Here is a 25,855-nt window from a genome sequence, read left to right as displayed (position 1 = left end):
ATACACGCCATTGTAAGGATAAAATTTAAAATCAAAATTTATTTTATTGCGGAAAAATTTGTCCTTACAATGCAACTCATTGAAAAACTTATGCTAATACATCTTTCTTAGCAATCTAATTCTAACTCTAAGTAGTAGCTCAAGAATCTAATCTTCGAGAAATGCAATCGAAATCCATTCCTTCACGGTTAGATTCTGCTCACTTCTTCCCTTAAGCTTCCTTTCTTTTCTTCGATCCTACAAAACATCAATTGTAATCTTATCACATTATGTATTAAGAATCTAGAATAGAAGCTTAAAAGAGTTAGTCAATGGATTTTACCTAAATTAGAGCCATACATTTCGACTCTCCCATCTCTTAGATCTCTTAGGTAAATAGGGCAGCTTCGTCTCCAATGCCCCTTCTCTTGGCAATAAAAGCAAATCGACTCTTTTGGAACATCACATGGAACCACTTCAGACATTGCCTTTCTCTTATGATCAAACTTTTTGATCATAGCATGTCTTTCGTTGCCATTGTCTATATCCATATAGGTCTTGAAGGCAGGTTCACCAATCAACTTTGCTTTTCTATTGCGCCAAACCATTGCTGATTCAGCAGCAATAAGCATATAGGTGAGATCTATAAGGGTCACGTCGTAGTTCATCATATAGTACTCTCTTACGAACTCACTATATGAGTTGGGAAGTGACTGAAGAACCCAATCAACAGCCATTTCCTCACAGACAACGGATCCCAACATTCTTAACCTATCAATGTGTGACTTCATCCCTAGGACGTGTGCACACACGGACTTTCCTTCTTTATGTTTACTTGCCAAAAGGGCTTGAGTGAGCTTGAACTTTTCAAGCCTTTGAACTTGTGGGTTAGGGAGAATAATTGGAGGAGGTAGAGGAAGTGAAGCATGATTTCTTGTTCCTCAATCGAATCGTGGAATATCATCTTCATGTGGAATGCTTGTTCCACGGGATTTGGGAAGACCATAGTTGTCGAACTTTGACATCTACAAAACGGGAGAAAACGAATTCAAGTTAGTTGATAGATTGAGTCCTTAGTAAATCACCCAAATGAAATACTAAGGCTAGAACCCAACACAATATTCTACAACTCGGGAGAGGGATGCCGTAACCCTAATTACAGAATATTTGAAGGTAAGTGAATGACGATTCACTAATTTCCACCACGAAAAACAAAAAAGAAATTTAAGTTTTAAATCTATGAAAACTCCTAGATCCTTTGAGATTCATTGAACTTTCAATGGCATGTTTAAATCTCGATATGCCCCTCTCGTTTGTGACTGGGATGCCGAGGATCACAAAGCGGGTGTGAATAACCATGCAAACTTACATGGTGCCCTCACATGTTACAGTCACCTATTCGATGTGCCGGTAAACCACACACGCTCCACCGAACTATGACAAACATTGAGTCGCCCTTTGCTACCTTTGCTTAGAACCAATTAGTGTGCCGGTAAACCACACACGCTCCACTAACATCTTCGCAAGGGCACAAAGTGTAATTTCATGGAATTGCATCAATTCACTTTTGCCTAAGTAACTAAGACTGGGAATTTTATGAAAACATTTAGTTACTTTTATACTTCATTATACTTATAATGGAAGGTTTTGTCCTATCCTACCCGTTCGGCTAACGACCCTCCACTAGTCAAGAGTGCGGTGGGTAAGAGTGGATACCCATTCAATCACCATTTTATAGGCAATTTCCTTAAACACCCCTTATAGACCAGCTTCGTGAATGAGGCCTACTAACGTTAAGACTGACTTTTACTCATACATATATATAATGTTAGACTTTTAATGTTATATATAGTATAGGGTGTATTTTACACTTTTAAAATACTAGGTGGTCTAATTTAACAATTATACTTTTAATTCAATTAAATTGTAAACCTAAACTTTTATGGATTTATTAAACTTCTTTTAATTATACACCTTAATTAATTAATAAAACCATAAGGGTGTGATTTGAACTTTTTCAAAACAATACTAGAGTTTTAGAATTTAACATTCCTAATTAAACTTTTAATCAACTTTTAAATTCCAAAACTTGAGGGCAAGTTTTGAAACATTTCAACACATTAGGGTTTAGAATTTAAATATACATCAAAATTAAACTATTTAATCAAAATTTAAATTCCAAAACTTGAGGGCAAGTTTTGAAACCTTTTTCAAAACATTAGGGTTTCAACTATTTAAATTTCAAAACTACAAAACTATTGGGTTCAAATTTAAACTATAAAACCTAAAGGGCAAAATATGAAACTTTTCATAACAACAAGGGTCAAATAACAAATAATCTAAACTAACATTTAATTACATAATTATCCATATTTGATTTATTTAATGATTTCTTGCAAAACAATTTATCAATTTAGTCAAAATAATTAATCAATTATCTTATAAGGAAACAATTATCTTATTAATTGATAAATATCTTCAATTAGATCAAAAATATAGTCAAATATATCATATAACCGGATTAATATTGATCTAACATGATAAGGTAACTATCCTAATGCAAAAACAGCAAGAAATCCTGAGATAAGCTCTATCTGACGAGTTGACTCGTCGAGTCAAGCCTGGACTCGTCGAGTCACCTTGGACTCGGCGAATTCAGCTATGGACTCGGCGAGTCCAGCCTCTAGAATCCAAAAAATCGAATTTTTCAAACATGTTAAGCATCAATACAATAGAAACCAGTCTAGGCTCTGATACCACTTATGGGTTTTGGTCATAAGACATCCTATGTGCTTATACAAACCCTAATGCTTGGATCTAGGTTTCTCTCTTGTACATGCTTTGAATCCAAGACTATAAACCCTAATTCTAGCATATGGAAATCAATATTATCATATAATTAGGTTTAAGATATTACCTTGATTGTTATGTAGTAATAACAATCCCAATTCCTCCTTGAATTGACTTTGGAAGGCTTAGAGTCACAAGTGTCACTCCTCTAATGGTTCACAAACACCATAAGCAAGAGGATGAAGAGGAGAGAGGATGGAGGCTACCAAAACTCGTGTGAAACCCTAGCAAGAAGCTTATCCACGTTTGTGATCCTTAAGGGGTCTATATATAGTGAGGCAATTAGGGTTATCTAACAAGGAAACCCTAATTTGGTTGCTTAAGCCCTAAGCAACCCATGGAGCCTTTTACTTAAGGCCTTGGACGATTTCATATGGGCTTCCCCATTAGAATTCGTCCACCTTATAATATAAGGCAATCCATGGCCCAAATTGCAATTATCTTATAATTACAATTTCAGTCCCTCAAGTTTAATTAATCTCTTTTAGTCACAAAACTAATTACCAATTAATTATTGACTAATATTAATTAAACAATATGATTTCTCCTTTAATATATTATTCCCATAATATATTAATAAATCATATTTAATCCTTTCTCTCCATAATTCATCCTATCAAGTTGCTTTGGTGAAGGCAACCCAAAAGGACCATGCACCATCAGGTCAAGTACATACCAAAATAGTTATGGACTTAGACACTAATCCAACAGTTTGGTCAAGCCGAACCCGGACCACTAATACAACGTCCGACTGAGTGTATCGTGGAATGATGAACAATGCAAGATGATGCCGACCTACTTGACTTGCGAGAAACATTGTGAACTAATATTCACAAGTGTCAAGTGAATGAGTCGTGGGGAACTATGCACAAACAACCTTTCATTGACCAATGGTTCGATACAACTTAGATAACGAGAATGACAAGAATTTCGACATTTCATAAGTATTGTTTTTGTACCTTCAGCACTGGTGCATTAATGAAGATGAAATGGGGACATGTTCGGCTCATTCTCATCTCCACTTTCCTATGCAAAGGTAGTGTAAAATCAGACTAGCTTGACAACAAACATGTATGCTCTAGGAAACCACATCTCATTGATAATTCGATAATGATCACCCATATCGTGCATCTAAATTAAGAATCGGAGATTCTCCCAGGTCCGAGACCCGAAGAACGTCTGACGTTTTTCTATTTTCTCAGGTTCGGCTGGGCTTTAGACGAACGAGTCTTACCTTATAAGTCAATACAACCTCTATTGAGATACCAGATTCATCATACACCATTTTATTCCAAGAAGATTCATTACTTTTCTTGAGATCATCCACCATCTTAAATGTTTCCTCAGACACAAACTGCACAGTAAAACCCTTCGCCTTTAGTTATCTCCTCAATCCTCTGCTTAAGTTCAACACACCTCTTGAACACCTCTTTCTTATTGGTTGTAAGATCCTAAAACTTAAGCCCTATATCTTTCTCTTTTTTGTTCCATTCCTTTTCTTTATAGACAACCTGATCTTCATCTGTCTCTTCAAGGCCTCAAGATCACGCTTGATCTCCTTAGTACCCTTAACATCAGAGTAGTATCTTAAAAGAAAAAAAAATACTTTTAGCAATGATAATGAAAAAGTGATATAATAAGATTTAATTTACAGTTTGGGTAAATGTAATGATTTTATGTTTGATCTCAAATGGTGCTAAACCCTCAAGTTCTTGGCCAAGTTCCATAGTGATCTTCCTCTTCTTGGGATCAGGACTTGTATCCTTGCCCTCTACATTTCTTATTCCTATAACAAGTATCTTTTAGATTTTCACACAGGGACCGGTAGATAGAAAAGCCTCAACATTAAAGGAAAAGACAACGAAAGCCTGATTGAGAATCAAAACTCGTAAAAATAGACCCATGTCGAAGAAAGAAAATCAAGGCTTAGCCTTGTAGCAAAAACCCTAAAAACAGTACCATTGGGATACTACCCTAATGATTGAAGTGATTCGATCTCAACATTTGAATAAGAACATAATGGCTCTCAACCTGGGTAGTATTCCCAATTTAATAAAATACTCAAAGATTGGTACTTCAATCCTAACTACAGACCTAGTAAGATTCTTACCCATGATATTGAACAAAAAGGAAGTTAAACAATATGAGAAAAAGAAAGAATTATTTACATAAAATCGAAGAATCTTCAAGACGATGAGTACATATGGTAAGAATAAACAAGTTTTTGCATTTATAAGAAGATTGCAAGCCAAAATCTAGGCCGTGGAATATTTGAATGTCCTAGGAATATGGACATATGAGACTTATCTTGGATATGAGTACCATGTTCCATCACCACCTAACAATATGATTTTGGCTCTAAAAATCCCTATTTCTCAAGATCTTGAGACGGTAATTTCTAGGATTGATTATATTGGGTGATATTTTTACCTTAAGTTTATTATATCTAGAATCTTGCACGAATATATACTAACATCTTGAATGACTCAAAATCCTGATCCAGCCAGTTTTTTTTTGGAAATACCATCACATCTTTTGTATTTCTTTATGCATGATTATAAATATATCTATTCAAATGAAGACTAAGCCAATCATACACGTGGTCAACAAGAATATACTTTGAGTCTTCCCGAAACACATGGCCAAGCAAGAATAGAGGAAGATCCCAAATTTTAGAATAGACTAAACGCACATGTACACCTACACAAATATACACTCACTTAATTACTCTTCTTAGCCTTTGCTCATACTAATCATTATCAATTTGCACTTGCGGTTCTCCTATTAATTTCTAATAAAGGTTCCGAGGTAGAGTGCCATTAGTCACCACCCGGGGTTTTATGACGGAGATCCTAAATGATTACGGATTTTCCTTGTATATCTCATGTTCTCGCATTGATGTCTACATTTATATGTCCTTATCTTCAACTTTCAATACATGTTTTTAAAATACTTACATTTATACGTATTTTTTGATACATTATACATATACTAAAAACATTTTAATATCTTTGTTGAATATTCAACATATTGAACATCTTAAGACTTATTGCTATCTTCAACGTATTTACAGAATTAACACTATTTTCGTCCTATTTTCTAAACATATATTTATCTACATCTTAGATTTAATCACGATTCCGATCATTCTTTTCGTTTGAAGTCTTTATAACAAATATCAATATTTTTATCCTCAAGATCTTGACCATATTCAAGATCTTCGGCACTTTAACATATTTGTTTTCTTAAAATCTTCATATAAAACAGCACACACTTACTAATTTAGTTATAAGGTTATTAAATTGATTTTTGACCAAAACAAGACCATATACATATACATATAGTAACTAGTCTATAAAAAAATTACTGTAAAAATAGAATCTAGGCCTGCATAGAAGATATGTTCCATATATTTTCTTCGTATCTAGATATGTTCTTCACATTCCATACATCTACTTTATAAATAACGACATAATATCTAAGTAGATAAACATGTAAATTTAATTTGGCTCGTGGAATCCATGTATCTCTTAAGAAAAATCTTTAAAGGTTAAGTTGCATCTGTTCTTTCAGAATTTTCAGAAATGCCATTTTGTATGAGCTGTGAGTTGCAATATAAAAAAAAGTGGTTATTTTAGTTTATATCCTTGTATATATTTTTGTAATTGTATGTTTTTGATTTAATGAAGAATCATTAACCATAACAAAGAGAACATTGCGGAAGGTTTGGAAGAAAACGTTGAGCCCCTGCATGTTCCGACTGGAAAGGGAAGTTTTTTAAAGCGCAACAGATGCTTCATGAGTTGACTAAATATTTTTTTATTCGACATGATTAATCAATTAATTAGAACATTTACTACATGAGATGTATAAAGGTAAAAGCTCCCATACGCGAGTCATCTTCAAGTGTTGTTAAAAACTGACTGTACAAGAATTTGACTCGATTAACTGATATGGATCTTTTCCATATTAACGTATTACTGAATATTATTTCAACTATACATCTTTTGGTAAATACGGTTTTCATTTTTTAATTAAACATAACTCTAATAAAAGAATTCAAGTTTATTACAACTCAATAGAAAAGAAATACAAGTGCATGCAGCCAGCTTTTAGACTTCCTTTGCAATTCATCTTTTTTTATTTAACCAAATTACAGTTGACAATATTGTGGTCACATGATGCATTTCAATCAATGTCACCCAATATCATGGAATGTCTGATTTACAAACACCGAACTAAAACAGACCAAATTTACCTCTAGGCGCGAACCGACAACACCCGAACTTCATCAATCACTGGACCACAAAGGGACACAGTGTCGTCAGCCCTAGTGTGGTAATATGAGCTGTGAAAGCTCACTCGGGTTCTTGAAGATGTCGCCTTAAACTTCATGCTAACCATCTTCCACTCTCCCTTCCCTTCCGATTTAAATGGTACTTTCAGCTTCTCTTTCGCAGCAAATGCTTCAACAATCATGTCTCCAAGACACCAGTCCTTGGAATCTCCAATGGCGAATGAAAGGGTGTAGAATTTGTTAGGTACTGTTCTGAGGATTTGTGTGACGGCGCTTTCTCTCCCAGCCAACAGCTCAACGGCTGAGTCGCCATGTGGGACGTTGTAATGCTTGGAGTCGATGAATTTAACAGCTTTAAGAGACTCGATGATCCACCCGGGGAGAGGAGATGTGTGGTCTTGTTGTTGAGGAGGGAGAAGGACGCCATTGGAGGAGTTTACTAATAGACGTGGACCTTCCTCGAATCCACCATTTTTCACCAAGTTATCTGCAACAAAAAAATATTCATGAATTGATCATAGGAATGATAATTGATAACTTTTGATCTGGTTTAAAGTTTCTGAGAGTGAGAGTTACTTACGTGAAGTAAGTCTAGGAGGGTGGAGTTCCTTAATGGCGACTGCATCAATGATTGGGCCACATTTGGGATCTTCTTCTACACCAGGGTTGTGGAAGGTTAACCTCACGCTGCTTGAATTAGCCCTGAAACCATACGCATACACATCGCCACCGTCAGCACAGTACAAAGTCTTGAGCGGAAGATCCCCGGAGTGTGGTGGCACAGACACTCTTAACATCTGCTGCTGCGCACATGTTCTTGAAGCTCCGAAGGTTATAGCGTACAAAGATCCAGCTTTCACGGGTATCGTTTGGGAGATTTTTGCTTCGTTCCCGAGTATGACGGCGTGGACGCCGTGTGCGACGGGGATGTACATACCGTCAGGCTGAGGTCCGCCCTGTGTGTATTCCACAATACCGCTAATCTCCCATTTTGGTAAAGCGTTTTTGCCAATCAGGACTTTTTTTCTAATGTTGCTTGCCTTCGGTGGTTGTTCAAAGTCTCCGTTTGGTAAGAGACCTGCATAAAGACAACCATTAATGGCGTCAATGGTTGTTTATTTGTGTAATGATGCTACTGTGTGTTTATAAAATTGTAACATACCTTCCGTTGGAGTTGGAGGAGAAGCAGCAGAAACAACAGAAGTGTAAGCTAAGGAGAAAACAAGCAGAATGGAGACAAATTTCGCCATTTTTACACAGAGATAGGAGAGAGAAGTTGGATCTGGATGGTGAAAATGAGGGGTTGTGTGCTTGTAATTTATAAGGTGAAAGAGGAAACTCGTTTGCTTCTTCGATATACAAAGGATTCTATTCCATGATGCGATGGCCACGAGGGATGTTTTTGGATATACGGTGTTAAGGTTATTTTTTTCCTTAAAATTCCTGCACGATCTATACAACTAATGCAAATGTTGTAAAAGTCAAATACATGTGTAAGCGTTTTTGTTGTTGAATTATAGATTCGATATGTATATTTAATGTTTGAACACGGGAGATAGGAAAGTAAGAAAAAGAAAATACAAAGACTAAAATTACCAATGAAATAAAATTAATGGCTAATATGTTATTTTGGCTGTTAGAAATCAACATCATTTCATTCACTGAATTATTATAAAGATGGAGTTACAGAGTTTGAAATTTATGAATTTACTTTTAGGTCAAGAATTAAACTCGTAAAGAGCTCATGAAATTGTTTTTTTGTGAACAAAATATTTCTTCATTTAGTATTTAAAGGATTCATTTTACAACTATGGAAGATTTTATTAACCATAGCAGGGACCTAGACTAGGAAATTACAACTTACAAGCAGTAAAAGGAGGACTGCACCAATAATGTCAATTAAGGCTACAAAATTTAGCAAGATACTTAATCCAACCACTACAAGAAATATACCCTTTAGCGGCGACAAGGGTCTTTACCGGCGACTCTAGCTTGAGTCGCCGGTAAAGCCCCCGCTAAAGGTTTGTCACCCGAATCCGCACTTTCCCCCTCTATTGCATCCCAACCGTTCGATGATATATCCAATCCAACGGGTGGGGTGCCTTATCCGGTGTAACCTAATACCGGCGACACAGATGTCGCCGCTAAAGGTTAAAAAATGTCGCCGCTAATAGTCTGCTAAAAATGACGCGGTACCCTTCCCTCCCATTTGTCGCCGCTATTACTGATTGTCGCCGGTATTGCCCCAAGCGTCGCCGCTAAAGGTGTCGCCGCTATTGGTCATAACAGATAAAAAAAAAACGCACGCAGATAACATCCATTTCTTCATATTCCTTTCTGTTTGCTTCCGATTTCTTTAACTAAATAGTTGGATTTGAATCTCTTATGCAACCTTAATTATCCGTTACAAAAATAACCGAGTTTCTAGTTATCTAAACGAACAACATGCATAAACCAAAGAAAATAGTAGCTTATTTTTCTTGTTGATATTCTTGGAAGCCCCTATTGACCTCCTCCAAGACCAAATCCAACATATGAGTCAAGAGAACTTCGGTTTAGTGATCAGATTTTGGTAAGAGTGCAAGATGATGTAGGTGAATTGTTTTCATTAATTATATTTAAGTGTAATAGATTAACTTGTTAACCCAAATCAATCTTGATGAACATTAAACAAGTATGGAAGAGGTGGCGTGCACACTTGTTTAAGTTTATACAAGATTCAAAGTAAGGATGAATTCGGAACTGAAAATGATTTCGGAATTGAAAATAGCTTCCAAATTGTGAACGATATTTTGGAACCAGAAATGGATTTCGATACGTGAAAATAACATCTTAACTGCAAGTGATACTGTTCACTTCCGATGAGCTGCGGAGATCGGAACTCATCGGAAAAATCCACATTGGTTTCGCAGTTTGCTTCCGATTTGTGAAAACGACTTCTTAACTGCGAATGGTACTGTTCATCTCCGATGAGCTGCGAAGAACGGACCTCGTCGGAACAACTCATATTGATTTTGTAGTCCGGTGTTTTACCCCTCGGTTAAAGCTATTATTCAGTGGTTACATCATAAATTCGATCTATTTAATATGGACCTGAGTTTTTTGACCTTGTTTTTATCTTTATTAAAACGCCTCTTTTGTCATAGTTTTAACAGTTGGAGTCAATTTTGGAACAAAAAAATGTATTGTGATAGGTTTTAGCCAAGAGACATATTTAACCATTTTTTGTCAAAATTTTGGTACTAACGAAAAAACATAGCATCTTATTCTCTTATTATGTTTTCTCAATTTTCAAAGGTGTTGTTTGTTTTTTCGAAGCGAAAATGCATGAAGTTTACGGACCAATTCTGCAACCCTCTACAACGAGGTGGACTAAACAGCTGCAACCTTTAATAAAAAGTTTGTTTGTTTTTTAACCTCTACAGACTGTTGCACATTTCATCTATTACTTATAAATGTTTCAAGTTTTGCATAAGTGCTTTGTTTCTCCACTTAAGATAGTGTTGAGAAGTCGATATAGAAAATCGTGTATACATAGTTTCAAATCCTCGGTGAATGAAGCAAAAGAAGACCATGACACATACACACATAAAGAACCTATGTTTTGAATAGGATAATAGGAAAAAGAGGCCTTTCTTTTAGCATTTTTGAATAACATTATTTTATATAAACATGCATATTGCAAATAAAAACCAATGAAAGAACATCATCAAGTTACAAAACCTTCTTCTATATTAACCTATTTCTACCATACAAATAAAGAATCAACAGAAAGGCCCTGAAACTTGAATGACACCACCAAAAGTCTAAAAACATGGTTTTGAATGAGGATGTCTTTAAAGGGCGGCCAAAGCAACACCGTATTGATCCCATCCACTTTTGATAGCAATGACATCATCACCAACACTTATGTAACAGTCCTTCCTCTATTACCACATCTTCACATTCTAACGTCCCAAAAATTCAGATAAAATTTTTATTTTTAACTTCATTCTGATCATATGATAATCAGATCAAAACAATCAAGAGTATATCATAATAAAATATTATTAGTGTACACAATCCCAAAATCAAGTGATGCGGAAAAACATAGGTGGATACAGTGCAACCAGGTCAGGCCCATCTGTGACAACCCAAAATTTTTTTACTTTTAAAAGCCCAGTCAATCAACTCAGACTCATTTCTAATGAGTTCTAGCCGTGCTAAAGGTCATTCTAAGGAGTTTTAGCCTAGTACACTTAAGGAAAAAGTGTTGGGATTGATCTACTAAAAACCACAGTGCAAGATGCAAGTCCTAAACTCCATCATATGGAGTTTACGACCGTAAACAGAGAGTTTACAGCCATAAACTCAACCTTGGTTGTGAACTCCCCCATATAAGTTCATATCCTTCAATTTTCTTCATTCCTTTCATTTCTTGGCTGATTTTCCTTCAAACTCTCTCAACTATCATCACACCTTTCATCCTAGATCATTGAAAGTTGTAAGTATTCATCCATTAATTTGTTGTTACATTTCTTAAACTTGCATCATCTCATGATTTCATCCATGAAAATCATGTTTGTTTAGATCTTCAAGAAACACCAAGAACACACACTAGTGTTCTTGGCCAAAACGGCCATTTCAAGCTTCTAGATCGTAAGTACTTTTCCCTATGCTTCATATCTAGTTAGTACTCATGCTTAGAGACCTTGAAATCACCAAGAACACATGGAGATCTTGAGTTTACGACCAAAGATCTCCCTTGGCCGTAAACTCAATGTTGTTGATCAATTACACCTTAAGCTCTTGTAATGATCAAGCCCCAGACCTTGAACCCTCATTGGATATTGTAGGATCTTAAAACACACAATTTTGTACATTTGACCACGAGTTTACGGCCGTAAACTCCCTTGGCCGTAAACCCATGGCCATAAACACCATTCATGGTGATTTCTCTTGCCTTTGTTGAATCACATGTGATTCAACGCTTCATGCCAATACCCCTTGGTCCAATAGACTGTTTTCCAAATCCTAGGGTGTTTTACTTGCTTAATTAGTTGTTTAAACACTAATTGTATGCATACGTATATCAATATATGTTATATAGGATCCGTGTGTTGTGTTCAAGTCTCCACTTGACACTTAGCATCCTACCGAGCACTTTCCTTGGAACCACTCACATCAGCTGAGTTCATACCCCTACATTTTGTCACGTTTTCACTGTTTTAAGAGGGGGGGGATACAAGTCTAAACACAAGAGATTGTGTTTATAATATATAAAATTCTTCAAATGTTGTAAATGACATCAATTCGTCAAAATGTTTTTAAATATAAATAGACTCTTTTAAATATTAGAAATGCTTTTAAAATGTTTTATTAAATCTTTTAACTTATGTTTTGTATAATTGATGTCTATGTAGAGATAGTTATACAAGTAGTGTTTAAAGGACTTAGGACTGACTACCAGCCCTAATCCCTTTTCCTTGTTTGGATGTGGGTTTAGAGTAAGGTTGTTTGTCCGAATGTCGTTTAAATATTACTAGTATATCATGTATATGTATGTAGATATAAAAGTTCAAGAAGTCAGTTTAATAGCTTGGGTAGCAATGGTATTCTTTCAGTTCAGTCCAGTCAGTTAGATACAAAGCACTTACTAGTAAGTATAAGGGGTATAGTTAGAGAGTCAATGTTCATTACTTGGTAGTTCAATACATTTTACTTGTTAGTTCATAAAGGTCATAGCTGTACATAGAAATATAATACTTGTTAGTTATCTATTCAGAACATACGAACACTAATACGAACTAAAATTAAGGAACTCAAAAAGGTACATCTTCCAATGTACCACACATATAAAAGGGGTACCCTGGCACGGTACCATTCCTTCAGTTAACATGGGTATGCGGGCATTGTACCACGACACCAAACACAGGTGGGTACGCGCGCATAGCACTAACACCCTAACATAAAACGCACACAGGTAGTAGTGTTTGTGATTGCCTAGTATATACCCAGAAGTTATGTACAATGAGAAACTGATAGACGGTTGAATATGTGAATTCTGTTTTGCTTTCCTTTTCCTTGTTTGGATGTAGGGGTCCGACAGGATCGCACACTCTATTGTTCGTCCTTTTCTGATTATGTATAATAAGTATGTACTATGTGAATTACGAGACAGTCTTTTCAAAGTGTATTCGGAGTACTATTCAGAGGAACATACGATCGTACTATAGTCTTTTCGAAGTATGTTTATTATAATAAGAACTGAGATTGAACTTGCTATTTCAAATAGCGCAATATCCAATACAGGAATGGTTTTATGAGATATAAAACTAAATATGCTATTCCATAGCATATTTATACATTCATTAAGTCATACTTTTGGTGGGTTACAAGTTAACTATTCCATATCACAGTACGCCATCCTTCAGTATAACGGTTTTAGGGGATAAAACCACAGTTCAATAACAGTTAGGGAATAGGGGTTTTCCTAGGCTCAGTGGTAACATTTTCTAGGTATTCTAGTAACATTTACTAGGAATTCTAGTTCATTAAAAGGATTCGTAAGAAGGTTATTATTATGATTTCCTCGCTTATACATTCCCGACTTATATATAACAAAGATCTGGTAGACAATAGAATGTGAGATTTCTAACTTAGTTTCTTTTCCTTGTTTGGATGTGAACTAGGGTAGAACCACACATTTTATTATCCGCCCAATCTTGATTATATCATAACGTGTATAAGTTAAGTTTTCATGGATAATAACTCATCTCTTAGTTAGAATCAAAATAACATAGATTACTTTTAATTATAACTATAATCCTTCAGTTTATACGAAAGATTATATATAATGAAGACTAGATAGCTTAGAGATTGTGTGAACTCAGTTTTGCGTTCCTTTTTCCTTGTTTGGATGTGGGGGTACGACCGAATTACACAACCGACTATCCATCGCGTACTGATTATATGCAATTAGTATAAACTAAATGATTATAGAAGAAATTGTTTCAGTATTACTTTACTTTTAAGGAAACATATGGTTTTCTTGTCAGTCTTTCAAACTTGTTCAATTGTCAAAGAAGTTTCTCACTTTTAACTAAATCTTATGCAGTCACCAGCTTTATAGCTGATACTCGCTTTCAAAATACTTGTATTCTCAGGATTATATTAAGACAGGTATCCAACCAGAGTTCGTGAAGACGGAGCAGTAGTTTCTTGTCTTATCTTTCGATTCTATTATACTATAACAACATGTAATGTTTTGTACTCTATGTAAATACTTTACTTATATATAAAATAATGTTTTTGCTTTGCTTACTATTATCCAATTGTTGTGATACTACATATGACGTCCTCCACCCCCGAACGTTTCCGCCGTTTCGGTTTTGGGGTGTGACAGATTGGTATCAGAGCATTGTTTATAGTGAACTAAGTATATCAACCTATAAAAGATATACAACTATAAATAAAATGTGGCCGAAGTACTCTGTCTAAAAGTATAGTTATAAATATATCAGTATTATCCATAAGTATACATGCTAACATATATAAATACTAGAATAAGTATCACATGTAGAACAGAACTAAGTATTTAATTGTTGGGCACAATAGTCAAAACTGGACAGTTATGTAATCATAACTGGAATGAATATAGCCTGATCAACTATATTTATTTGAGATATGGTGAACGTGTGTTCGGGGATGATAGTGGTGTTGTGATAAACCTAAAACTTACCAAATACTAGGTCGAAAGGAGTCTTTAGAACAAAACATAAAGTAAAATATTATCTGAGTATTTTAAGATACTATCCAATAACAATACTAAAAGTATACAATAACAAGAGACTTAAGAATCAAATCCCAAATGGAGATACTATATGAGTATCTTCAATAACTGTAAATAATTATACGAGAATTAAAAGACCCGTATTCATCGGTCTATAATAGCAGAGTGTATACATCATATAGTTATATATAATAAAGATCTCATAGACTTAGAATGTGCGGTTTCGCTTCACTTCCTTTTCCTTGTTTGGATGTGGATTTGGAGTAGTATCACGTATTCGAATGACTATTAGATCTGAGTTATATATAATTTGTATACCCTATGCAATTATAGAAACACTCAATAAGGATATCAAGTTAAAAACTTAGTAATAGAAATATATTAAATATTCTCATAGGTTCTTTAGAAATTTCCATTCTCGCACCGACAACTTAGCTAAAGACACTACCACACTAAGATAGTCGACAGAGGAGTCAAAGAGGAACAAGGAGGAAGCCACAGAGAGAACTTCGAGAAAGGATCAGACAAGGAGTACGAAGCTAGAGGAATTCCATAAGACATCATAGGAACATAAGAGGACATCAGATTTCTCTCGTTAGGAGTAGGACAGAGAATAGAGGAAACCGCTCGCGAGTCATACCAAGTGGCAGGAAAACCTTACGCGTCATTCTAATAGCTAGCATATCAATACGACCTAGTGAGTTAGTGAATACACTACTCACACTATGTGGTAGGCATAAAGCCTTTATGATTACGACTCATTAACTCCAGTAAATCAGATCATAGGATTTCGGTTAGGGATAATCACAACCGCAAATTCATAAGTCTATAGACCTCTATTATGAATTGTTTAAAGAACCACTTTGAAAACATGAAACCCTCAGTTCGAATAACATTCGACTTGATTTCATTTCCTGAAAACTTATCCCTATCTTGTCTTTCATCTATCTAGATAAAAGATGCCTCCCAGAAGAAATCCTAGACGCTTTAACACCCAAGCAACGAGAAGTCCACCGCCACCACCACCACCACAATTCGATGTGGCAATATTACAGGCAGTAGTCACAGCTGCAGTATACGTAGCCATGGAACACTACGACGCAATAGTTACTGGCGAGACGGGTGACAGTGTCATCACCCATAATCATGTGCATCAGAAAGAATGTTCCTATAAGGAATTCAGGAACTGCAAGCCCAAAGCTTTCGATGGAACTGGAGGAGTCCTTGCCATGAAGCAATGGTGTGAGAAGACAGAATCAGTCTTCAAAATCTGTGAATGTCCGGAATGGAGCAGGGTAAAGTTCACTGCTTGCACTTTCACAGAGCAAGCCCTCACAAGGTGGAATGGCCATGTGAAGTCACTGGGTCTAACAGTGGCGAAGTCAATGGGTTGGGAGAACATGAAAGAGATGATGATAGAAGAATATTTCCCTAAAGGCGAGATACAAAAGTTAGAAGAAGAGCTTTGGAATCTCAAAATGGCGGGGTCTGATATAGTGACCTACACTAATAGGTTTAGTGAACTAGTGGCACTATGCCTAGAGATGGTTACTCCTGAGAGTAAGAAGATAGAGAGATACATCTGGGGATTATCTCCTCCGATGCAAGGAGATGTTTTATCATCCAAACCAATCACTTTCGATAGTGCCAAACGCTTGGTACAGAGACTTGTTGACCACGAAGCCGGTCAAGGCGTGAGTACCCCAAATTCTGAGTCATCAAAGAGGGACGCCTCCAAGCGAAAGTCTTGGAATGATAAGAAAAGAATATCAACACAAGAGGCAAATATTTATGCTACTACCACTCCGGTCGACCCAGTAACTGCCAATAATTATGCTGGAACACTTCCGAAGTGCGACAGGTGCACATTTCAGCACACCGAAGCGTGTCGTGAGATGCATTGTAAAAATTCCAATAGAAAGGGACACACTGATCGTTTCTGTAGAGCGCCTGCACAACCTATCTCCCAAGTCCCTGGCGTCGGGTTCAGCTAGGCTTGCTATGGGTGTGGCGAATCGGGGCACATGAAGAGGAATTGCCCAATAACAAGGAACTCTGGCGCAGATGGAAGGATACTGATGATCACCGCCACCGGAGAGACTACTCCGGATCCACATTGAAACTCTGGTGTGTTCTGTAGTGTTAATGTTAGTCTTTTAAACTTTTGAAAACTAGTGCAAATAGAGTTGTATCTTTTGCGAGATCCCATCAGTGTTAGGGACACTCGTAATGCTTGTACTTGTGTTTAGCAGTATATCTTGTTCGTAGCCATAGTATCGTAGATGAAACTAAAGTACTAAAACTCTTTTATAGGTTGCACATTTGTGTTTTTGTAATAACTTTTTGATCTAGTCTAATTTCAGTTAATCCGAGTTGTTCGACATTATCATTTGACTTGAGTCGATTAGATCCTCACAGTGCCAGTTTCGTGCGAAATTCATTTCCCCGTAATCGACGTTCTAACGAAGCCGTCGTTCCAGAACCCAGAGGTACTCATGCGTAGAGTGCCTTATGTTTCGTAGCTTACCCAAAGTAACCTCATAAAACCTCTCCGGAATAGCATTTGTACAGTACGTCAGGTTTAATACCAAGGACCCGTACGGTTGATCTATCGAAGAGGAATGTATACACAAGGGTGGTGTATAATCAAGGTTCTACGAGCTTAGAATTGATGATTTCGCTTTAACTTCTTTTCCTTGTTTGGATGTGCGCTTAGAGAGAAATCATTTAATCGCTGCTTCTTCAATCTTAATTATACACGGCTCGTATACACAAGACTACGATCGATGAATCTAGTATGAGATCTATTATGAACTTCAGGACGGAGACTTCTCAAGACTACGAGGGATCGTGCTGCCATATGACTAAACCTAGATGCCAACCTAAGACCTTCCCGTGGATCATGACAAGAGATGCAGATGGAACATAAGTACTTGTCCTTCCCATAATTCATGAGTATTCACTTTTGAATCTGAATTTCGAGACGAAATTCCCTTTAATAGGGGGATGATGTGACAACCCGAAAAATTTTTACTTTTAAAAGCCTAGTCAATCAACTCAACAGAGAGTTAGACTCATTTCTAATGAGTTCTAGCCTTGTTAAAGGTCATTCTAAGGAGTTTTAGCCTAGTACACTTAAGGAAAAAGTGTTGGGATTGATCTGCTAAAAACCACAGTGCAAGATGCAAGTCCTAAACTCCATCATATGGAGTTTACGACCATAAACAAGGAGTTTACTGCTGTAAACTCAACCTTGGCCATGAACTCCCTCATATAAGTTCATATCCTTCATTTTTCTTCATTCCTTTCATTTCTTGGCTAATTTTCCTTCAAACTCTCTCAACTATCATCACACATTTCACCCTAGATCATCGAAAGTTGTAAGTATTCATCCATTAATTTGTTGTTACATCTCTTAAACTTGCAGAATCTCATGATTTCATCCATGAAAATCATGTTTGTTTAGATCTTCAAGAAACACCAAGAACACACACTAGTGTTCTTGGCCAAAACCGGCCATTTCAAGCTTCTAGATCGTAAGTACTTTTCCCTATGCTTCATATCTAGTTAGTACTCATGCTTAGAGACCTTGAAATCACCAAGAACACATGGAGATCTTGAGTTTGCGACCAAAGATCTCCCTTGGCCGTAAACTCAATGTTGTTGATCAATTACACCTTAAGCTCTTATAATGATCAAGCCCCAGACCTTGAACCCTCATTGGATGTTGTAGGATCTTAAAACACACAATTTTGTACATTTGACCACGAGTTTACGGCCGTAAACTCCCTTGGCCGTAAACCCATGGCCATAAACACCATTCATGGTGATTTCTCTTGCCTTTGTTGAATCACATGTGATTCAACGCTTCATGCCAATACCCCTTGGTCCAATAGACTGTTTTCCAAATCCTAGGGTGTTTTACTTGCTTAATTAGTTGTTTAAACACTAATTGTATGCAAACATATATCAATATATGTTATATAGGATCTGTGTGTTGTGTTCAAGTCTCCACTTGACACTTAGCATCCTACCGAGCACTTTCCTCGGAACCACTCACATCAGCTGAGTTCATACCCCTACATTTTGTCGCGTTTTCACTGTTTTAAGGGGGGGGGGGGGGGGAATACAAGTCTAAACACAAGAGATTGTGTTTATAATATATAAAATTCTTCAAATGTTGTAAATGACATCAAGTCATCAAAATGTTTGTAAATATAAATAGACTCTTTTAAATATTAGAAATGCTTTTAAAATGTTTTATTAAATCTTTTAACTTATATTGTGTATAATTGATGTCTATGTAGAGATAGTTATACAAGTAGTGTTTAAAGGACTTAGGACTGACTACCAGCCCTAATCCCTTTTCCTTGTTTGGATGTGGGTTTAGAGTAAGGTTGTTTGTCCGAATGTCGTTTAAATATTACTAGTATATCATGTATATGTATGTAGATATAAAAGTTCAAGAAGTCAGTTTAATAGCTTGGGTAGCAATGGTATTCTTTCAGTTCAGTCTAGTCAGTTAGATACAAAGCACTTACTAGTAAGTATAAGGGGTATAGTTAGAGAGTCAATGTTCATTACTTGGTAGTTCAATACATTTTACTTGTTAGTTCATAAAGGTCATAGTTGTACATAGAAATATAATACTTGTTAGTTATCTATTCAGAACATACGAACACTAATACGAACTAAACTTAAGGAACTAAAAAAGGTACATCTTCCAATGTACCACACATATAAAAGGGGTTCCCTGGCATGGTACCATTCCTTCAGTTAACATGGGTATGCGGCTATTGTACCACGACACCAAACATAGGTGGGTACGCGCGCATAGCACCAAAACCCTAACATAAAACGCACATAGGTAGTAGTGTCTGTGATTGCCTAGTATATACCCAGAAGTTATGTATAATGAGAAACTGGTAGACGGTTGAGTATGTGATCTCTGTTTTGCTTTCCTTTTCCTTGTTTGGATGTAGGGGTCCGACAGGATCGCACAATCCATTGTCTGTCGTTTTCTGATTATGTATAATAAGTACGTACTATGTGAATCATGAGACAGTCTTTTCAAAGTGTATTCAAATGAACATACGATCGTACTATAGTCTTTTGAAAGTATATTTATTATACTAAGAACTGAGACTAAACTTGCTATTTCAAATAGCATAATATCCAATACAGGAATGGTTTTATGAGATATAAAACTAAATATGCTATTCCTTAGCATATTTATACATTCATTAAGTCGCACTTTTGGAGGGTTACAAGTTAACTATTCCATATCACAGTACGCCATCCTTCAGTATAGCAGTTTTAGGGGATAAAACCACAGTTCAATAACAGTTAGGGAATAGGGGTTTTCCTAGGTTCAATGGTAACATTTTCTAGGTATTATAGTAACATTTACTAGGAATTCTAGTTCATTAAAAAGGATTCGTAAGAAGGTTATTATTATGATTTCCTCGCTTATACATTCCCGAGTTATATATAACGAAGATCTGGTAGACAATAGAATGTGAGATTTCTAACTTAGTTTCTTTTCCTTGTTTAGATGTGAAACTAGGGTAGAACCACACATTTTATTATCCGCCCAATCTTGATTATATCATAACGTGTATAAGTTATGTTTTCATGGATAATAACTCATCTCTTAGTCAGAATCAAAATAACATAGATTACTTTTATTTATAACTATAATCCTTCAGTTTATACGAAAGATTATATATAATGAAGACTAGATAGATTAGAGATTGTGTGAACTCAGTTTTGCGTTCCTTTTTCCTTGTTTGGATGTGGGGGTATGACCAAATTACACAACCGACTATCCATTGCGTACTGATTATATGCAATTAGTATAAACTAAATGATTATAGAAGAAATTGTTTCAGTATTACTTTACTTTAAGGAAACATATGGTTTTCTTGTCAGTCTTTCAAACTGGTTCAATTGTCAAAGAAGTTTCTCACTTTTAACTAAATCTTATGCAGTCACCAACTTTATAGTTGATACTCGCTTTCAAAATACTTGTATTCTCAGGATTATATTAAGACAGGTATCCAACCGGAGTTCATGAAGACGGAGCAGTAGTTTCTTGTCTTATCTTTCGATTCTATTATACTATAACAACATGTAATGTTTTTTACTCGATGTAAATACTTTACTTATATATAGAATAATGTTGTTGCTTTGCTTGCTATTATCGAATTGTTGTGATACTACATATGACGTCCCCCACCCCCGAACATTTCCGCCGTTCCGGTTTTGGGGTGTGACACCTTCCTTTTCGAGCTGGATGTATTTGAAACGTATACTGAAAACTGTACGCACAAAGCTTAGTGAGTTCCCCTAAAATACCCAATATCATATAAAAATTCAGTCAAGCATATATGGATGCTTGCAATCCCCTTCAGTCTATTTCAACTGGATATAGTCAAACATATATGGGTGCTTGCAATCCCTACGGTCTATTTCAACCAAATACAGTGAAGCACATCTGGGTGCTTGCAAAACGTTTCGGTCTATTTCACCCCTACCACTACCACATAATATCATGACAAAAAAATCACAGATTCGTCAAGCAAATACATGCATAACTGATAGTTGTCTCAAAGACAATCACCATACTACAACATAAACTAGTGGGTTGGCATCAGTGCCTTTAACCTACGTATATAGTGAAGGAAACTCACCTCAAACTAAAGGTATCAAATCACACACGAGTTGCTAACTCGTAAAGTCCTCTCACTCTAAATCACAAGTAAAATAAACCTGAATTAGAAATTAGGTCAATAGCCCACAACAAGGGTCTAAACCCTAAATCCTATCTTTAAGGGAAAAAGCTACTTAATCCTAGCCTTATTATGCCTAACCCACCAAGGCCCACACACAATTAGTCCCAAGGCATAAAAGATATGCCATGTTAAAAATGGGTCCAAGTCTAAAAAGCCCATCATAGAAAAACTCACAACCCAAAAAGGGCCCAAAGTCTCTAATTCCAAAATTTGCCGAAAATAAGCATAATTCTTCCCTCTGGTGGGTACGCTTAGTGTGCCCGCGGAGTATGTCCGACATACTTAAAATCGTCGCAGCACCGGGACGTTCGGCACGTATGTGCAACGTATATATGTGTATGCCTTGCGTACACCCTAGATGCCCAATTTCTATTTTAGAGGTCTAAATCGGTTAAGACATAGCGTCTAACTTTAGATTTAGGATCCTTAAAACATAGTAAGCCATAAAGTTGCCAACTTTATGCTTTTGCATGTCTGAATCAGACCCAATGCTCAATAAGATCCATAATAAGCACCCAAATTCATGCATGGTCCAAGATAATTCATGAAGATTTCTTTTTTATAGCTCCTAATAACTCCATAATGGATAAAATTTCCGACTTTATCCATTTGAATGGTCCAACCAACCATGATCTAGTCTTTAAGTCTCTAAGGGACCAAGAGTGCATCTTTTCTAACTTAATCCATTAAGTCCAAGTCTCAAGCTTTTAGATCTAAATCAATATGAGGTCTTGATGGATAAAGTTTCCAACTTTATCCATAACAAGGTCACAAACTTTCAAGATCTAGACATTAGGCACTAAAGTGACCAAAAGATCATAACACCCATAACTAGCTAGATCTAACAAATGCATCATCAAGATTCAAACTTTATACATCTAGAAGATAGATCAAGGTGAACAAAGTCTAGATCTACAAGCTCCAATGCAACCGAAACTTCTCTAATGAGCTCCTTCTTCTCCAAGATGCACCAATAACACTCTAAAGCACTTAAAACATCTTCTTTTTTCTCACAAGGATCAAACTGATGGGTTATGAGCACTACATCATTCCTATGGTGCACATGCAACCCTAATGATTTGGATCTAGGTTTTTCTCAATTTATACATGCAATTCTAGTCATCTAAAGCATGAATCCTAACTAGCATACAATTTTTGAGATTTATAACATAAAACAAAGTTAAATGAGTACCTTTTCCTTGTAGCTTATAGATCTTCACCTTCAAGAGCTTAGTGGCTCAATTGTTGCACCTCTAGTGAGTCATAAACACCAAGTAGCATTCGGAAGAATATGAGAGAGGTTGTGAGGCTCAAAAATCGGCTAGGGTTTCCTCTAAGGATCAAGTGGTCGATTTCAGGGATCCAAGGGGTTCCTTATATAGCTGAGCTGCTAGGGTTTCAGGCTGGAACCCTAATTCTTTGATTAAGCCTTAAGCTATCCAGTAGATCCTTTTAGAAGGCCTCCTTAGACGAATTCTATGTGGGCTACACATAGGATTTTGTCCACCCCTTCCTAGGGATCCATAAGCCCAACTTGCAACTATCATATAATTGCAACATCAATCCCCGTAATTTAATCAGTCTCTTTTGATCACCAAATTAATTTCTTATCAATACTAATTAAATAATATGATTTCTCAATTAATATAGTATTCTTATAATATATTAATAAATCACAATTAACCTCTTTCTCCATAATTCATCCTATCAAATTGCTATGGTGAAGGTAACCCAAAAGGACCATGCTACTATCGGGTCAACTACATTCCAGTTATAGTTATGGGCTTAGACACCTAATCCAACACAAACTAGGGTTACGGTTTCAAGGGAATGTGTTGGAGAAGCTTAGGCTGAGAATGGAATGGGTTTAGAGAAGTTAAGGGGCTTAAATAGGGCTTAACGTACTAGAATAAGCCTCAAAACCTTCCTAACTTCAAACAGTCATAACTTCTTCATTCCAACTCCATTTACTATGATCTTTATATCCCAAGAAAGGTAATGAGAAGATATACAATCCTATAAACTCTCCTTTGCCTTAAAACTTTCCGATATTAAATCCAAAATATATAAAAGGCTCGAATTATCACTTTACAATTATATCCATGGGATCCAAAGCACCAATCGAAATCTCGGATCACGTAATCCACATTACCTACATCCAAAGGAGCCTAAATCTCTCTCTCCCCCAAGGCTCAAATCCTTACGATAATTGATCTCCGGGTCACGACCCCAAATTAAGAAATGATTCGAGATAGGGTGTTACAACTCTCCCCCACTTAAATTAGATTTCGTCCTCAAAATCAATATTGGCTACTTCCTCTACCATGCTAGTGATCATGCGTGAACTTCTTGGATTTTTATTAAGACTAAAGAATCATCCCATACCGATGACCGCCTCCCAAAACTGCCATCCAAGCCTCATATTAGCATAAATCATTTATACCTGTGAAAGAATAAATCTTAATACTTTGCCCTCATCCAAAGAAGGAAACCCAACTGATCTGCCTGAGAAATGAACAACTACCTTACTCTTTGAATACCTCATAACACATTGATAACCACTCAAAGAAGGAAAATTCCCGAAAACATGATCTCATCAATTTAAACCCTAGAAATTATTCCCTAGATTTGTTGACCATTCATTCATCGCACCCTTCCATAGTCTCTGACTAGGAATACCATTCTACTATGCAAAAGGAATTCTCAACATATATCGATAGTGAATTTCAATAAATCCCCAATTCGGAGGTTGCTCCTAACAACCTTAAATATGCACTTGACTTCCTAACAAGTAGTCACCAACCTGTTGATCCCATGAGCATAAGGATGGTCAATGTAGAAATACTCACGTTGCATCCAAATCCCATATTAGCTCAGATGTACCTCCACTTGACAAATCACTCGTGACATTCACAATGAACTTCATGACTAGAGATTCCTTAACTGAATACCCATCATTGGTGGAGGTCTCAATTTAGTGGTTTGGTCTAGGCTTTACGATGTAATAGTAGGGACTGTGTTGGTAGCTTGATTTTTGTATCAATTTACGGTTGTAATGATTTTACGGCCGTAAACGCCTTACGGCCGTAAACTCTTCTCAGTCATGTGGTGTATAAATAGTGGGCTAGTCAGACGTTTTATAGTTGTTGATGCCTTTAGAGTTCACGGCTTCTGTCAAGTTATACCAGACGTTTATTGCTATAAAACGTGTGCAAGCTTGGTTTGTTCTCCTTCTGTGTTTATTATTGCTTTGTGTGATTGTATTTGCTTTTGATCTCTGGTAAGATCCGTTATTTGGACCTTACAATTGGTATCAAAGCAAGACCAGTGTCAAAGGCATTCTACAATCGATTTTGGAGCAAGGTTTTATTGGCCTGAGAGCAAGTTCGTGTTTTTCTGCAAAAGGATTTTTGGTTTCATCGAGAAACTGAAATAATCGTTGTTTACGGCCATAGCTTACGGCCGTAATCCCTCTTTACGGCAGCAATCTCGTCACAGCTCTTCAACCGTGAATTGCTTTCTTAAACCGTGAACCCGCAATGTCATCACAGTTCTTCAACCGGAAATTTATAGTTTACGGCCGCAAACTCCGAGTTTACGGCCGCAAACTCCTTTTTGGCAGTGAATTCCTGTTGACAGTCAATCGGATTTCAACTAAATCAATTTATATTTTAATTTGAATTTGAATTAATTTTAATTAATTCTTAATAATGGAATCTCAAAACTCATTTTCAAGAACTTGATGCTGTCATGGGTACCACTACGCGAATTCCAAGGTTAATGTCCGCTGATGGGTTCCCGAGTGGAAGTACAGAATAGAGAAGTACATAAAAATGAAAGATTTGAAGATATGGAAATGCATCATCAAGGATCTAGTCAGAATAACCACTACAGTTTCGGGGCAAGTGGTTGATAAGAAGATAGAAAATTACACCGATGAAGACTTTGAGAGTGTGGAAGAGCAAGAGAAGGCATTGGCCATCTTGACCATGGCCCTATCACCAGATATTGCTCAAGAGTTCAGAGAGTATACATATGCTAAAGCTTGGTGGGAAGCCCTAATTGAGGTGCATGAAGGGAACGAAGACATGCGAGAGAGTCGCCAAGACATGCTGTGACAACGATTCAATATGTTCAATTATGTGCCTGGAGAGACTCTTGAAG

General features: G+C 36.4%; 1 protein-coding gene across 1 annotated transcript; it reads right to left on the bottom strand.

Moving 5' to 3' along the window:
• Nucleotides 1-6,879: 6,879 nt before the first annotated feature.
• On the bottom strand, nt 6,880-8,407 carry LOC145000735 (protein TEEBE-like). The gene is made up of 3 exons (XM_078960005.1): nt 8,289-8,407; nt 7,707-8,204; nt 6,880-7,613 (listed from the first exon to the last, which is right to left on the bottom strand). Exons 1-3 carry the CDS (start codon nt 8,374-8,376, stop codon nt 7,090-7,092), a joined length of 1,110 nt encoding a protein of 369 aa, XP_078816131.1. The 5' UTR covers nt 8,377-8,407; the 3' UTR covers nt 6,880-7,089.
• Between the last annotated feature and the right edge of the window lie 17,448 nt (nt 8,408-25,855).

The sequence above is a fragment of the Lactuca saligna genome, chromosome 1 (genome assembly GCF_052625555.1).
Source record: "Lactuca saligna cultivar CGN05327 chromosome 1, ASM5262555v1, whole genome shotgun sequence".
Lineage (NCBI taxonomy): Eukaryota > Viridiplantae > Streptophyta > Magnoliopsida > Asterales > Asteraceae > Lactuca > Lactuca saligna.
Note: the sequence above shows the minus strand (reverse complement) of the source record. Positions and strands in the feature narration are given on the sequence as shown.

Coding starts and splice junctions, on each gene's coding strand:
- LOC145000735 (XM_078960005.1), bottom strand. CDS start 8,376: ATGGCGAAATTTGTCTCCATTCTGCTTGTTTTCTCCTTAGCTTACACT. Junction 8,205..8,288: donor TCCTCCAACTCCAACGGAAG/GTATGTTACAAT, acceptor GTCTTTATGCAG/GTCTCTTACCAAACGGAGAC. Junction 7,614..7,706: donor CCCTCCTAGACTTACTTCAC/GTAAGTAACTCT, acceptor TTTTTGTTGCAG/ATAACTTGGTGAAAAATGGT.